This window comes from Oryzias latipes, chromosome 19 (genome assembly GCF_002234675.1).
Source record: "Oryzias latipes chromosome 19, ASM223467v1".
NCBI classification, from domain to species: Eukaryota; Metazoa; Chordata; class Actinopteri; order Beloniformes; family Adrianichthyidae; genus Oryzias; species Oryzias latipes.
In genome coordinates this window covers 8,428,834-8,445,946 of record NC_019877.2, presented here as the reverse complement: position 1 = coordinate 8,445,946, position 17,113 = coordinate 8,428,834, and the positions used below count along the sequence as shown (strand labels likewise).

The following is a 17,113-nucleotide window of genomic DNA, read 5'->3' as shown; positions in this document are numbered from 1 at the left end:
TCTAATTTTGATCTCTCATGGAGCCAAATTTGATTCTGAATGTTGCAGAAAGTCATCAGGCAATGGTCAGTAGATAAGTGCCTTCACTTGAGTGGCCGCATTATTTTTAACACATGTTTTAATTTAGCATTCCTGCAGCGTGGGGAGCATATCTAGTTTTTGGTGGTACTGGGTGACGTGTTTCACATTTATACAACCATTTATAGGTGTGATGCTGTTTTCTTTCAGCTTGCTGTTGCAGGAGACATGTTCTGAAATCAAGATTTATTATAAGGAGACTGTGTTGCTTTTAAGAGTTAGTGTCCACAGTCTGATTATCTTTATAATATTTCATTCAAATGTGCAGTCTCTGAGAATCTAGGACGTTTGAAACCCTAAAGCATTTTGTTTACATCATATTGTCTCACAACTAAAAATAAAACAACAAAGAGATGAAAAAATGTGTGTGAAAGCAGGTGAAAGCAGCTCCAGTTAACATTCCTTAAGCTACTGGAATATTTGATTAAACTAAAATGTTGGCTATTGGGACGAGAGGACATAATTTTCCTCTTCTCTAAATGTGCTTAAAAGATCCACTCTAATGAAAATTGCGTCCGCCCACGGATTTCTAATGAACTCTGAACTCTGATTTCTAATGAACTCTTGCCGCTTTGCAGAAACTATGTCCAATGGAAAACCACACAGAATTTTACATTTTAGCTAAAACTGCATAATCATAATTACAGAGAGCTGGAAACAATTTTACAATAGATCAAACGATGGTCGGAGTGGAATTTTAGATCAGTGAAGTTGCAGAGACCTACTCCAGCACCTAACAAGGAAATAAATGTAGTCCAACTTCACATGCATTTACTATTAACATGCATCCTGCATGGAAGTTAGGCCTCAAATTATTCATAGCTATTTTAAGTATTCATTTTTGGGAAAGTTATTATTAAACAACTGGGTTTCTGGTAACTGGACATGAACGATGAGGAGATTTTAACCATGTTTATTTGAATGGTATTACTTTCATTACGCATATTAACCAAACCAGCTGTATGAAAATACTGAAAATTTACTGACCGACTAACTGCTATGACCTATAATGACCTGAAATGACCTGGTGGTTTTAGGAAATGTGGCTTGTGGAAAGGAACGTTACTGAATTATTGTCATGAAAAATAATAAAAAGAAAAGTGTGAATTTACAAAAGTGTAAAGACAAAACATCTGACAGTGAGTTCTTCTTTAAGGAGAACTATGAAACTGCAAAGGGCCATCACTCCTTGGTAGCATTTTGCATCTTGCTGCAGTTTCTGTTCAAAAAATGTATCTTTAATATGTTTAATCTTTTTTTTTCATGTTTTAATAAAAGGGCAGATTCTTTTGTACTATTTTGGATTCTTGGCGGTTTGCATAACTGCCATTTTACAGGTAGTACCTAAAGTTGAATGCATTTAAGTTTAACAATAGTAAATATAAACAACTGTGCCTCCTTTGATTAAACTTTTGACAAGGAAATGGCTTTCTGCATGTTAACCTCTGTCTTTAGAGAAGCAACATAAGCAATGTTTTAAAGTTACAAAACCTTTTTCCAAAAAGCATCCAAAGTAATGCTTGTGATTAAATTCAAAATCTATAAAACTGTCAGAAAGTAAAAGTAAACCCAAACATTGCAGGAATGGAATTCTTTGAGAAATCTGGACAACATAATTTATCTTACAAAAAAGCTGTCATGCTTCAGAAGAAAAAGTTGAGACTCTGTAGCAAAAATAAGAATAACAGTTTTTTCTTTAGATAGACAATTTATTTTTCTTAATAAAAGCTATTTATTTAAACATATGTGTGAATGTGGTGAAAAACATGACAGGTATTTTTCTGATCTGACAGGAAGTTGTTTCACTTATGTTTTAAATCCTTCATTTCAAACTTTATCAGCGATTTAGGGATCTAATATGACCCTTAAAAAAACTTGTGATTTGCACTTTTCCCCTGATGCAAAACTTCACGAAGTCCAACCTTCTTGAAGTCCGTAAAACGAAAGAAAACTTGAGCCTTTAGTTGAAATTTTAAAATCGTTCGGGGGAACTCATTAGTTAATTATTTGAGCCTTAATATTTTAAGACCTACACATCTTCAAATGTATTCTCATTGTGGCACCCCCACCCCCCCCCTTGCTAAGTGGAAAAACAAATTAAATGATTTACTTTTTTTTAGAAGCAAAGACGTTAATTATTTCTCTTCTGCTGAGCTCTCTGATGGAATGTTTTAGTTCTTTTTCATAATTGGAAATGAAAAATCTTGTACGGCTTGAGTACAGTCAGAGCATCATGGGGGTGGGGGGGTGGGGGGTGCTTTCTAAGCACTGCAATATACATGATGTGTCATGTAGGACATCCATATCTGAATTACATAACCTCAATTAGTGAATGGTGCCTAGAAAACAACTAAGACCCAAGGTACTCTTAGTTGTTGTCCTGAAAGAATCTGGGTAATATTAATTTATTCCATAAAATCTCTTCCAATATTGATCTCTATCATTCGATTTGATTTTAAGATGGTTTTGGTTCAGTAATTTACTGATATTATAGCACTGTCACAGTAAATTGGAAGAGGAGATTCTTCCAAAAGCCTGGAAGCTGACATCCAGCTGTCATGCTCTTCCTTCACACTGTGCCTGCATTACAGTGTGCAGGACTGGGTTGTTAGAATGGTAAAGGTGGATGTAGAAGATGTGTCAGAATGTTGGGGAGAAGGTGTAAAGTGTCAAAGCTGGATGTACATCCTGCAAATGTCTTCCACGTTTCTCTGACAATCATCCCACACCCCTGGCTGAGTGAGGAGTGATTGACTGGGAGGTTGATTATGCATTTTCTGGCCAGGTGGTTGGCAGGCAGAGAGGCACATAACACCAAATTGCTGCATCAGCCAAAGTGTGAGGCCACAGATTCTGGCAAGAATGAGTCTGGACGAAGATCACAAGCATGATAAAAAGATACATGGACGTCAATCATCATCTAAAATGTGTCTGTTTGGTTGTTGATCTTTTTTTCCCCCTCCTGTTTTGTTGGCAGCAGTTTCTTTGGCTTGTATCTTGTACCATTAGAGGCTTTTGCCTTTTGAGCAATGCTGAGATGGAAGACAGGCGAAGCTGCATGAGTAAAAAAAAAAAAGTCGAGGTTCTTGGGTTCTTGTGGGAGTGGGGGGTTAGTCTTTGATGTTGCAGAGTTTCATGGAGGCAAATAACACACTTTGATATTTCTCTGCTAAAAAAAAAAAGTGGGTGCAAACAGGCAACATATACAAGCATCCGCAAATACACTCTTTCAAAGATGTTGCTTGATTTACCACCCAGCTGTGGATGTGCTGGAACTTTGGCTGCAGATATCTTTTTTGGAAAATCTCAATGGGTCCCCAATGCACTAAACAAGTTTTCTACTCTACTTTTTGTAGGTTTTGTGAATGTTAAGGTCATTTCAAATTTAACAAAAGGAAAAGCAGCAAAATGTGTTATAAAATGGTTGCAATCAAGATGTAGCATTACGGAGCCCGTGTCCTGACATGGAAAAAATAAAATATATCTCGTTCCCACAAATTAATTTCTTGTTCCCACAAATTAACATTCCATTCCCACGAAATAATATTTCATTCCCTCGAAATAATTAATTTGTGCAAATGAAATAATTAATATGTGTGAATGAAATAGTTATTCCCGTCATAAGTCATTTATAAACACGGATATGCTCTCCATCCGGCCGCAAAAGCCGCTTTCAGCGGTAACTTTCCTGTCTCTGTGACGCGAAAGGAAAAACAAAAACAAGAATGATCAATTAATTATTATCTCAATGAATATAAGAAGAATAAATCAAATTTAGGATGCCCAAGCTTGCTGCTTCGCCATACGCAGTGATTCACTGGACATAGCTCTTAGCTCCGCTGCGGAGCTCTTTTGCTTGTCATGCCGGCATTCGGGCAGCTGGCCAGCTGTAGTTTAGGGTCGAGTAGGAATAATAATATTCAGGTCATGTCTTTTATTAACATACTCGTTAGCAGTCGCATTACATCCGAAGGCTAGTAGGCTACACGCTACGTAGCCTATCATTTGTCCTATTGTATTTGAATGCATCACAGTCACAGGGCCACGGTGATTGGTTGAGATGCATTATGCGATATGTGTGATGCATGATGGGATACGTAGCATGTAGAAAAAATATCCCTGAAAAAAATAAAAAAAATATTTTTATGGTTGAAAACGTAAATCAATCACAAACGTTTTGGGACCTCTTCAACGTGTCGAACAAGGACCGGTTGAAGAGGGGACTCCCAACATGGGGAGACATGTGTCCATATGACGAGTCGAGGTGAGAATGCCACAGGCATGATCATCATACGCTCCACTTTTATGACGTCCCTTGAGCTGGCCGCACGAGCCTCAAGAGAACTGCATCCTGTTCTGTCCACAACCCTCCACGGTCACCCCACGTACGGGTCAACTCCCGTACGTGTGCAAGTGACTAAGGCATTACTTTCCATGTATAACTGAAGCATTTTGTAAGCTACTATTGCAAGGCCTGGCCAACTTTTTGTCAATAAATCAACTGCACTGCATCTATAAACTGAGAAAAGGGCAACAGTCAGCTGAAATGGCAAACTCACCATTGAAGTCCACTCTCAGTTGAGTTGAAAATGTTTTGATTTCAGATCAAGAACTGTTTGCTCACTTCTTAAATGTGGACAATAGCATCTTACATCATCTGAAGTTTTTGAAATAATTAATGACTTAAACTCACTTTTGCTGTTTTAAAATACCCCCAAATATCTAATTAATAATCAGTTTTGTCCACAATGATCCCCTCATTTGCAGTATCTACGGCACATATTGTTTAAGAAGGAAATGCTATTAAAATATGCTCACTCATAAGCTGGATTGCTCCCGATCCTTTCCCAAAGCTTGATCCCAAAGTTTGGAAAAGCATCAAAGTTGTTTTTCTCTCTACTTGTTTACAAAACTTTGGGTTTTAACTCTTCCTTTGCAAAATAGATGTGGTTTACAACAGCTGATATCCTCAAGACTTTCAGCTTAGAAAGTGCTCCCACAGCCTGCACCCCTCCATAAATATCTAAATGTGCTGCATGTAAACCCAGGTGCTGTCTGAAGTCCAGGAGTTTCTGCTGCATCAAATAGATTTTTCTTTTTTTGGTGCGTTCATCCAGAGGCAGCTTTGGGATGAAGCTTGTTACTCTCCTCAGCGAGACACGAAGCGCGCTCTCTAATTAGAACGCATCTCCCGGTGAGATAGGCGCTGAGGTCTGACTACTTCTCCGATCTAATCAGCTCTCCATCTCACTTTAGCTTCTCCACAGAAGGCATACTCTCACTTGTCTGACAAATGGAGACAACAACAACAAGGAGATGGCGCTTATGTAATGTTTGGAGGACATCATAGAAAGTCATAGATCTAAATCTTGAAGGAGCTCCGACCATGTCACATCTTTCTCTCACTCTCAAATTGAAAAGATAAGCGGAAACAAGACATTTGCGCACAGATGACAGTGAAAGCCAATGACCTACATTTAAAGTTATTCCTGAAATATATCTCTGCCGTTCTTCACTTTCTTGTAATCCTGGAAATCTCATGCTCATTGCCTGTGTGCACTCTGACCTTCATCAGAGCGTGTATCGTAACATACTTGAGGCTGTACCCCAGTTGTCAGCACTTCATTTTAATTTGGCTCCTGTGCCACTGGTGATTTTGACCACTGGGACATCCTGTCGAGTGTGGAAGCTAAACTATTCTGAAGCATTAGGACTGAATGAGGTGCACTACTGAATCTCTCCCTCTACAGTGTCAGCTGCTGTCTCCTTCGCATACCAGGGAATCTACTGAAATCCCATGAGAACATCATGAGCAAACGGTGAGGAAGAGGATAATTGAGTCAATGTGTGCTCTCTTATTCGCTCCAGCTTAACTCAGATGTAAAAAAGTTGTGTTTTTTTTGGATCTTGCAACAAGCCTGTTAAGATGCACACAGACAATGATCCAAGTATTTCCAGTCTCAGGGGAAGATTCATTGAATTATATTCTTTTGCTGCTTCTTCGCTCACTAAAAATCCTCCAAAATGTATGTTTGAGGCTAAATAGAATTGGGACTATGCTGGAGAAAAGTTAAAATTACTTACACGAATTGAACAACTCGGTGACATTTGAGCACTTGAAAATATGGCTTTAGCCACAATCTTTTTTGTTTTCAGACATTATTAGTTGCTGCAGAGAAAAGAAGACCTTTAAAGTTTGAATCCATCCGAACTGCAATCTTCAAAAATGCATTTTGTGAATAATCATTTAAAAAGGCGGATCTGCACTTAGTGTCCCTGTCCAGTTGGTTCTGGTCATGAGCACCAGCAAATTTCAATTTTGATCTATTATTAAAGCCTTCTCAGTGGTCTTTAAATTATGATTAGGGCATTATTAGCCACATTATTAAAAAAAAAAACCAGTTGTTTTTTAGGGCATAGGAGAGTTGTGGGCAGGACTGTTGCCATGGAGGAAGCGCCATCACGCTTTGCCGCTAACTTACAGCACCTCACAACCCCAACCTACCATTATGGGTGCAACAAAAATGATGAGCAATATCGAAACAATCCAGCCGTACAATTTGGAGCCAGATGTCAGATGGACATGGATCCACAGTAGCTGTCTACAAGCGGATGAACCAGAATGGAGTGGAGAAGGGAACTTTTACATCACACCTGGAAACTTTTTACAACAGCATTTTTTGTCTGCTCCTGATTCACAATGATTTCAATAAAGAAATACTCAGAAATGCAGTCAAAGCCTAATATTCTTTATATTTTTCCTCCATCATGAGAAAAAAAACCACAAGAACATGTTAAAAAACACCAAAAACAGGATTTTCATTATTGTCTTTAACAGTTCCTTAGAACTCCTTCCCATGTATTCAGTAATTATCTGGTAGATGCTCAAAAACGAGAACATGAAAACTACACTTGATGGGAGGAATATTTGAATAACAAAATTCTGCACATTTAATATACACATGTACAGCATTTTGTTTTTTAGCCTCTTCATTTTGTCCTAATTCGTTATTATCCCCATTTGACAAGACAAACATGAATATACATAGCACATTAATTTAGCTTAACAAGCACCCCTTCAAGCTTCAGTGCAAATAGGTCACATCATAGAGCTCTAAAATGTGAAGGAATATCAGGATTTGCATGGGTCTTTCCTGGGGGATTCATATTAGAAAACGAGGCTGAGCTGAAAAAGAAGTAGAAGGAGAGAGGGAGATTTGACCTGCAAGCAATCTCTGGAGAGCCGTTCAATAGCAGAGTCTAATCAGACTCTGGCTGATGCCTGTTCTCTGGGATTGCCTTTCTTCAACCCCCAGGCCTAATTAGGACCCCCGTGTACCATAAAGAGGGGTTGCCGCTCACAGGGCCGATTGGGTGGAAGCTCACCTGTGTGTGCTGGGAGAGCCACAGAAATGAGCTATTGGCGAGCAAGATGACAAGTAGGGCAACAGAGGTGGTGCAGCCAATGTGCTTTCATCCCCCTACCTGGATGTCCTGTGAGCTTAATGAATGTTAGGACGGTGGCTGAGGATGAGGAGCTGTGAGGGGAGATGTAGAAGAACAGGCAGACATATAGGTGGAGTGTGTGTGTGTGTGTGTGTGTGTGTGGGGGGGGGGGGGTCACAGAGACAGGAGAATCTTTCATGACTTTTTTCTTTGGACAATCTGCTGTGGCCATTTGCTGGGGAGCAATAAAATGAGAACAAGTCAAAAGTTAGCAAAGTCAGGGATATACTTCCTGAATCAACTCTAGATTTCTAGAGTCAGATATAGAGATACGTTGTACGTGCAAAAGATTTATTAATGTTCTCAATGTTCAAAGATCTTGTAAGAATTCACATAGTTCATATTATTTTTTATCTGTCTGTCTTGGATTTCACAAACAGTTTCAGGTTTCTAAGAATGATCTGGCAAAAGAAGTCATCCAACTGGATGTTTTTTTCTTCAACACAGGGCTTTGGAAAAGAAAAAAAAAGGCAAATGTAGAACTTTTCTGAAATTAAAAAATTCTGTAACACTTAAATTTAGATTAAAGAATTATTTTTTTTACTTTAAAGCACTAAAAAAAGCTGACTGTCCCATTCTGTGTCTGCAAAAATAATTATTTGGATTTTTGCTTAAAAATCTGGACGATCATATTTATAAGCCAAATGTATTTTCATGAGGAACATATATTTTTGAGGAATGATAATTATTCCGCACATGGTGTATGGATAACATATTGGTCTCCATCTTGCATTAGCTATATACTTCAACAGAGAGGTCACATTAGTGCTGCTGTTTTTCTTTGGCTAGTCTTGACTTTTATATTTATTTGTAAGCTTACTTAAATCTGGATTCTTAAGTTTAAATTTTTATGTCATTTGACATGATTCTTTGCTCTGATTTCAAATTTTTTAATTACAGTCACATTTGCTTTAATGGCAAATACTGAAATGCGTCATGAAAAAAAGGTCTCGATTTACAAACTGGACTCCTTGTGTTGCTTTCATCTTTGTGCATGCTTAATGGGGTTGCTTTTTACTTCCATTTATGGTCAACACTGCAAACTGAGCATGTGCAGAAAATGTGATTATTTAGAGTGATCTCCGAGTTTCACACATGAAGTGTCAAGTCTGCTTGGTGTTTTAAATCATTAGATTATTCTATATTAGCTGCTGTGTGTGAGATTTCCCAGATTTCCCAGAATTTTGCAGACAGAACCATTGGTGATCTAAAATGTAAAAACTAGAATGTCAAATTACAATACATAATAAAATATGGATAGATTTAAACTAAAGTAATCAACAATCAACATCTCTGCTTTCAAGTGCCGATGCCGTTCTCTTGAACAAAAAACACATCTCACACGCTACTCTGCTGCAGCACAATTTCCAAGTCTCTTTCTACCAAGCTTTTTTTTCCATCATACACATAGGATTTATTTTAAAATTAACAGTAATTACCTTCAAGAAAAACCCAGAAAACCAACAAGCCACTTCAGCCTCCTGAGGAGCAATGTTTTCTTTAAAAATATAATTCCTTACCCTAACCCTTTCCAGCTTTGCTGATCTTTTAAACGCACTAAAAAGCAGCATAAGACATTTAAGGCAGAGAGGCAAATAAGAACTGAATAATGGAGTGCCCAATTACACACTTCAGCTTTCTTCAAGTCATAAGACGAGCTCCCTGCTTCATTAAGTGCTTTTACAGTCAATCACACACCATCCAACTTTAGTATTCACTGACAAATCAAAAAAAATGACACAGCCATATAGTGACACGGGGTCTCAGAATCTTCATGACAACACATTGTGACTGGGTTTTCCCTGCTTTTGTCTGTGAAAATTTAATGAAGTTCCCTCCATCTTTCCCCCAACGGAAACCATAAAGTGAAAATGAGATGGGACAAATGTGAGCCGCGCTTTTCCAGGCTTAGATCTTTTTGCAGCATAAATACATAGTAAATAGTTTGAAATATCTTCAGCAAGATCCGGTGTGGATTTAACAAAAGCAGAAAATACCTTAACTTGTGCTTGACTTAAGTTTATTAATGTTCACAAATAAGCATTGCAGTGAGTACATTTCCTTGTAACAAAAATATAAGCATAGATTTTGCAAACACAGCACAGAAGAAACAGCATACACGCCTGCTTTCTTGAGCTTGGTCATGCTGGAAATAAGTTACAACTCTTAAAAAAAAAGTGGTTTAATACTTACCCTATGGCTTTTGGACTTCCCACCACAGTGCTACAGCAGAAAACTTCATTGACATTTTCCAAGGTGGTGCTTTAAAGTTCCACCATACTCTCATTTCGTGAGAATCAATAGGAAATCAGCAGTCGCGTCCACAATTATCCACATTAACAACAACCAAATGAATGTGATTATATAGTTAATATGATACAGAGCAACAGGTATGATTCCGATGCTGGTAACTAGTTATTACAAGTGCAAGTGCCCTTTTGAAAGTCTCTTTAAAGTTTTAAACTCCTTCTGCTGTTTGACAAACAATCCGCTGGCAGGCATATATTTGTAGAATGTAAGGAAACAGATTTTCTTTTTGACATCTACTCCCACTTAAAGTCATGTCCGACCATTTCATAGAACTTGACATTATAAGGTCTGTAAAAGTCCCGCAGCTGCTCAATAGCTTCTCTGTCTATCTGTACGTGAGTTCTGCCCTTTGACTTGCCCAAGCAGCGAGGTGAACCACTGCTCTCTGGCTTTTTAAGACATGGGAAGCCCTTGGTGCGATTAAAGTAGAAATGTTTGTCAGTGACAATGCGTTTCAACCCAAGGAAATCCTGTATCCGAGCCAGCTCCCCTGCTGGATCTGTGATTAGACGCTCTCCACTCACAAAGTGGATCTGAGCCAAAGGAAAGTACCGGAGCCAGTTTTCCAGGTGAAGGGCGTACAGGCCAATCCTAATGGCATTCCAAGACATGTCAACGAGGCCCAGGCTTTGATTTCTGAAGGCCAGCTCCTGGAAGCTTGGCAGATCGGGAGTTTTCGACAGAGTCTGAGTGTAATCTGATATTGCTCGAGTGACTGGGTCACGCACCACAACAATGAGTTTGGTATCCTGGGACATGGTGGAAATCCTCCGCGGAGTCTCTTTTGTTACAAAGTAGCTTGGCGTCTTCTCCATGGTGATTTGGCTTTCTAGGGTCCGTGGCATCAAACCTCTGCGTTAAAAAATGACAAAACAAGTGTGAACTTTATACCTAAGCATACAAATAATCACTATATCAGGGTTCGCCTTCTGCGATATCACTGTTTCGCCAATTTTTTTCTGTGCAATTTTTTTTTAACAGCGGACTATGTTCTGCGTTCTGATTGGCCATACGCTATTGTCAATCAATCTCTTGCGTGCTGTGTCTCCTATGCATGATGCATTCAGTTTGCCAAATTAACAAAAATCGTCGATTTCGAGCAGGTCTTTGGTTTCCTTATATTATACTGGACACATTTTTTTGAAGGTGTGCTCCTTGAGAGTTTAAACAAGAGAGATAAGTGTTAATATGTTTATGTCTGTCTGAGAAAATTTTGACAAGGGTGTAGTGAGGAGTTTTACAGTCTTAAAGCATCTATAAATATTGTGAAAAATAAAGACGACTTTTTCAGATTTTACCTTTTGCAGGTTATTTTTAGAATGTAACTCTCATAAAAAATGAGAGACCATTGTGAGGACAAAAAATATATCAAACAGTAGTTTTTTTAATCTTTTATTTTATGCAGTTTGGGGGTTACAGGGTGGCTTGAAAGAGCTCAAACGCTTGTTTAGGCCCAAAGGACATGATGACCTTGTACTCACACTGTTAAAAGTTAAAAGTATACAGGATATATTTAGACCGGTTTTACACTGGTGGAACAATGCACACATCAAACTACCCTGAGTGAGCCCTGCTTGACCAGAAACCCAGTTTCTGAATGTAAATGAAGCATAGTTGTAGTGGGCACAGGAGAGTTGTCACTAGAGAGTTGCATCGCCGGATCGCAGACAGATTTCCTGTGGATCAGAGCAAGTCTGTTGAGGAGTAATAAATCACCGTAAATGTAAAAAAAACAAAAACAGCAGAGTAACTTATTGGTGGCTACTCACCTTCAAAGTAGGCCACTTTGGTATTTGAGAGAACTGAAGATGTTCACAGAAAACGGGTTTAAAGACTTCCCGGTGTTCAAAACAAGCTTATTAATGGAGCTGACATTAATTATTTTTCCCTAATGTCGCCGTTTGGTGATCATTTTGTGCTTTGTAAATGTCAAACATTTGTGAGAAAAAGAACAAGTATGATCAAGTGAAATGTTCGGAGCATTTTTTTAAAGTCAAAATCATGATCTTTTGGAATTGTGAAACTTTTAATCATCTGCTGCAATTGTTTATTTTTCAAGTAACATTTAAAAAATGAAAGAGTTTTCTTTTTTTTAATTACTTGGTTTCTTAACCCTTGTGCTATCCTAGGTACTTTAACATTGGGAGTTGGGTCATCTAGACCCACTAGACAGTGCGCTGAACCTTTTTTCTTCAATGAGTTGTGATCTTCACTGGTGTCCATGGATTACATGAAATCTTTCCACGTTTATCCACCTTTGACATGGTGGAGAACACGTCAATGTAAGGGTGAGGTCATCTAAGATACCACAAGGGTTAAAGAGAGTTTTTTTGTTTCTATTCAGGTTATATATTATTTTCCCACAGTAACGGTCACACCAGGTTCAGTTTCAGTTGTCCACATTTGTTTCTGTTCTAGTCCTCAAAATATTTCAGATCTTAGTTTTCAGGTTTTGGAGTCAGGTTCTCTGTTTTCCCATAATTTTTTTTCAGGTTCATTACAGTTTATTTGTTTTTTTTGTCACGATTTAGTAAATTTGTTAATCTCTTTGAACTTTTGCCATGAGCCTTTCTATGTAGGTCTTCACCAACCACCATTATTGACACTTTCAATAGAAACTGAAAGACCAGAAGAAGAAAACCAGCAAATTTGAAGTGATTGGCCCAGTAAGAGATCTGTATTTGCAGTCTGAGCCTGTTTAAAATGAAACTGAAACTAGAATAACTCCTTGTTCTCACCTACCAATGACAGGTTTTATACTATATAACTTTTTTTGGTCATTTTGATCAAGATTTTCCTTCAAAACCCACTGCATATTTGGTCCATGTTTTCAGCCTTGTAGTTCATCATCATTCCACTAGAGGCAGTAGAGGAAACCTCAAAAACACTTTTGGCGGGAAAAAAGTTTAGCCAATTTTCAAAACTCTGTGGTGAGAATAATGCATCAATTTTTATTTGTTTTTAAAATGACTACTAAACATATTAAAAGAATGCAAAATTTGTTCATAATAATTTTACTACACCATGTTAAAAAATGAGTGAATCAAATTTGAGACAGTGGCCAAATAAGGTGCCTTTGTTCCTTAACATTACTGTCAATATTTCTGGATTTTAAACCAACATTGTTAACCTACCAAATGACCCTGCATGTCATAACTGATACTATCTATATGTCATAAAAATGTTATTGCGGAATTATTTTTCTGGGGGTTTATAAAGTCTCCTAATTCCAAAAAAATCAATTATTCTTTCAATTCTTTGATTGTTAATTGTCTTTACAGAATTGTGCAGTGGTTTGCAGCAAAAGGAGGTGGAGAGCTGATCGGGTCTCTGCATTGGCTCCCCCTTCTTTAAATCTATAAAATACTTTGCTCAGAATTGCAACTTTCCTTAAGTTTTTAACAGAATGGAGATAACAGCCCAGCCATTTATATGTTTTCTGTCCTGTAACAAAGATTCGTATACGATTATAAAGTTTTTCCTCACATGTGAGCAGCATGCAGAGGCCATGATGACATTTAAGAAACCTCTATCAAAAAATTACTTTTACATGCTTGAGCAAACAAAACCAATAAACCATAACACCTCAAATGGAGCAGTAATTTTAGATTTAAAAAAGTTATCAGAAGCTGAATCCACGCTTTATTTTTTATTACATTTACTTTGCTGTTTCCTTCATTTCCACAATAGAAAAATTCATGCAATGGTATTACTAAAAATGTTAAAATTTAATCCCTGTTTAGTCATATTAAAGTTCTCTTTTATAATTTTACATGTTAAATTTTATTTGCGTTTCTTGTAATGATTACTGTTCCTGAAATATTACACAGAATTCAAAAGGAAGAGCAGAAAAAAAAGAAAGGTCACACTGGCATCAATACTGCTCCAAATGAGGGATGTGCTGAAACCTTCTGGAGGTGTAATAGATGTCAAATCATTTCAAATCAAAGAGTATTTAAAAGTCTGAATGAAAAGTTGTGTGAACATTGATGAGAGGCAAACCACCCCTCCAGTGGAAGTGCCAGAATGCTTCTGACATCTTTGGCTGGGTGTCCTGGCAGAAATGTGCTTACTGGGTGGCTCAGGCTGGAGAGATTACGCTGGAGATTTTGATAGTTTATTGTGCAGAGGATGTGAAAAATCTCTGAAAACTCTCAGTTTCAGAGTTTACAGATCTACAGACTGCACTGTATGAAGAAAATTTAGAATCAACATTTATTTTTTTCGGTGCTGTGACTCTTCAAACTTGCTTTTATTTGTTTTGCTCTGGCCCACCTGGTTTCGCGTTTCAGCGCTGCCGGGACTTGGCCAGTCAAGCCACCATCTGATGCTTGGCAAGTTCACTGGAGAAAATCTTTATTCTTTTGTTTAGATATCACATGGAAAAAGACAATATCCATGAGCCAGACTTCATTGCATTTGCAGAACAAGAGAATCTGGGCAGAAATGATTTGGACTTTCTCGGTAATGCAGATGTTTTGTTTTGAAAGCAATCCTCATTTGACCTTTTCCACTAAAGCTTTGAAAGCTGACAGTCAAACCACAGTAATGGGCTGGAGCTCACATCTCCAAGAGACATCTCTGAGATAAAAGGGCTCGAGCTGCCAACTGTCCTGAAGTGTGCCAATTAGTGGAGATACTTTCAGTCTATTATTATTGTATACACGTACCCCCTACAGGCTTTATGACAGCCAATCATTTACATGAAATGCATTTGGAAGCAGGTCACTCTTTAAAGGTTTGGTTATATCTACTTGAATATTGTTCTCAATAACAAAACAAACATGTTTATCATTTAATAAGTAATTAAGGATTTTAAATAGTTATGTGTCTATTTGATGAATATTGGATCAATTAGGTTAATGCTGGTTGTGCTTGAACTTGTGGATAATGATGGTGCATTTGGAAAAAACAGAATCTTATGATGATCAAACATCTTAGCTCCAGAGATGGAATACAAAATAATAAATCTGGGAAATGAATTCTCAATAGATCAAAATGGAGACTTCTATTGTTTCGCCTGAAAATATCCCATTTTCGGTCTTTCAAGCTTACTTTCAAAGCATGTTGAAGGATGCAGCAGGAAACAATACATCAACAATGATTGATTGAAGAATTGGATGGGAAAAGGATGACCATGCATGGCACACTTGCAGTAAAATGATTAATTCAGGGAGGCCATGATAAGAAGTTTAGCTAAGCATCAATTCTCAGCTAATAATATAGCCATATTTCTCCTCATTAAATTACATTTTAAGGTGCACATTTTTGCCACATGAACAGAGCTTTAGTCCAAATGTTTTACACCCAGCAAAAACTAAATCTTAAAAAGGTAAAAACACCCTTTTTTCAAGAAAAAATGTCTTATTTTGTGTCTGACAAGAAAATAAATTGTATTAAGTTTCAGTTTGAGACCATTTGGTGACCAGAATTTTTTTCTTAAACTAAGAGTTCTTGGTAAGACCATTTTTCTTACCCTATTGGCAGACATTTTTTTGTTAGTGTTGCGTACTTAAAGACAATCTGCCAATGCGGTAAGAACTTTTGACTTATTTCTAAGGGGCCACTGTAGTCCCTCTACTTAATGTTGTAAACAATTGTTTAAGAACTGGTAAATAATTGACTTTTTATCATGTATAACACAGCCCTTTTAACTTTATTTGCATAGGTTGGGACAAAATACCCCAAACGGTTATTTGGTTATTTGCTTATTAGCTTAGATATTTCTCATCTCTCCTCAGTAAATTATCAATGAAATAGGCCATCATTAGCCAGAAGAGAAGTTGTTCCAGCAAAGACAACAGTTGACTCATGAAAGCTCAGAGAGCTTGTTTTGTCGTTGTTTTTGTTTTGCAGTTAGGACATGGTGTGTATTACATCCAACTTTTTCAATCTCTAATTCCCAAAGACCATTTGTGAAGTGAAATGAAGTAGTGCTGTGTTTCTGGAGCGTGTTATTTCATTTTTGACACATTTTATTAGCATTGTTTGTTTGTTTGTTTTACCCTGTTGTATGATAAATTATCACAAAATGAAATAAGTCATTTTTAAATTGAATCTTCCATAAAAATACATTGTTTCATTGGCAAATAGATCACAAAACTGTAAGAGAAGACTCCTTAGATACTATTACGCACCACTGACTGACGCAGGTGAGAGACTTCGCCTTACCTGTACCACTCCAGCCCTCTGTCATAGTTCCTGTCAAAGAAGTGCGTTTCTGTTCCAGCAGCTCGCACGTCCGGATGAATTCTTATAAACTCCAGGACCGCTCTCGTCCCTCCTTTTTTCACGCCAACTATGATAGCGTTTGGCAACTTTTTATTGCCAAACTTTAAATTAATCATCGGAGGAATAGGCGTGTTATTCCTGGCGATGTGAGGAATGGAAGCGCGTCTTTGGTCAGTTTTTAGCTGCGATGCATCCACAAACATCGCGTCCGACAGTGAGCGGCAGGGGAGGGATTTCTGGAGGCGCCGTTTGGCTCCATCAGCTCGCTGACAGCCTGGCGGCGGATTACCTGACTTTTGCACAACCGCACCGTCGGGGAACAGTGCACAATAGCACAAATATGAAAGAAAAAGAGATAACAAACAAATTGAGGTTCCTCTGAGCCGATGTGAGAATGGCAAAAGTCGACTGAAGAGGAGCACGCATGCCATCTCCCCTTATATGAACAGCGCATGATTTATTTCTCTAGTTGGTTTTGCGCTCCGTCCCTTTTAATCAAGTGGTCAAATTCCCCACTAGGTGTAACTTAAAGGGGGGGAAAAACAGAAAAGTTTATGTCCATTACTTCACCGCGCAGCATGATAACAAAAACCACAAAATCCACATTCTCTTCTCAAGTTATTAAAAAAGAAAATGCCAGGCGCTCATGCGGACGGAGCTGGAATGCGGCATCCTCTTTAAAAACTCCCGGAGGTGTCCATTACGCGCGGTGGAGAGGGAACTTGAGTGGACTGTTTGTTCCAAACCTTCTGAGCAACAGAAAAAAACGCTTCAACGCTCTGACGTCAGAGCCCCTTTGCATTAAGAGGAACGACTAAAACAAACATTTTCTCCTCATTTATCTAAAAAAAAAGAGAGAGACGGAGACAAAAATGTTTGAATGGAGATTTTTTTTTCTTCTCTGAAAAACATCATCACTTTCGGATTCAATGAAACGGTCACATCATACTGCAGAATTGTCTCCACTGTGCTGGAAGAAAAAAGAAGG

The 17,113-nt window shown here is 38.0% G+C and overlaps 1 protein-coding gene across 1 annotated transcript; it reads right to left on the bottom strand.

The window, feature by feature from the left end:
- Window positions 1-9,587: 9,587 nt before the first annotated feature.
- Window positions 9,588-16,902, bottom strand: LOC101160852 (heparan sulfate glucosamine 3-O-sulfotransferase 2). Its single transcript, XM_011488102.3, has 2 exons — window positions 16,066-16,902; window positions 9,588-10,746 (listed from the first exon to the last, which is right to left on the bottom strand). The coding sequence occupies exons 1-2, from the start codon at window positions 16,554-16,556 to the stop codon at window positions 10,128-10,130; spliced, it is 1,110 nt and encodes a 369-aa protein (XP_011486404.1). The 5' UTR covers window positions 16,557-16,902; the 3' UTR covers window positions 9,588-10,127.
- Between the last annotated feature and the right edge of the window lie 211 nt (window positions 16,903-17,113).

Excerpts from the sequence above, each read along its gene's own strand:
- LOC101160852 (XM_011488102.3), bottom strand. The coding sequence starts at position 16,556 with ATGGCATGCGTGCTCCTCTTCAGTCGACTTTTGCCATTCTCACATCGG. Across the intron at positions 10,747-16,065 it reads AGAGGGCTGGAGTGGTACAG|AGGTTTGATGCCACGGACCC; the intron begins GTAAGGCGAAGT and ends TTTTTAACGCAG.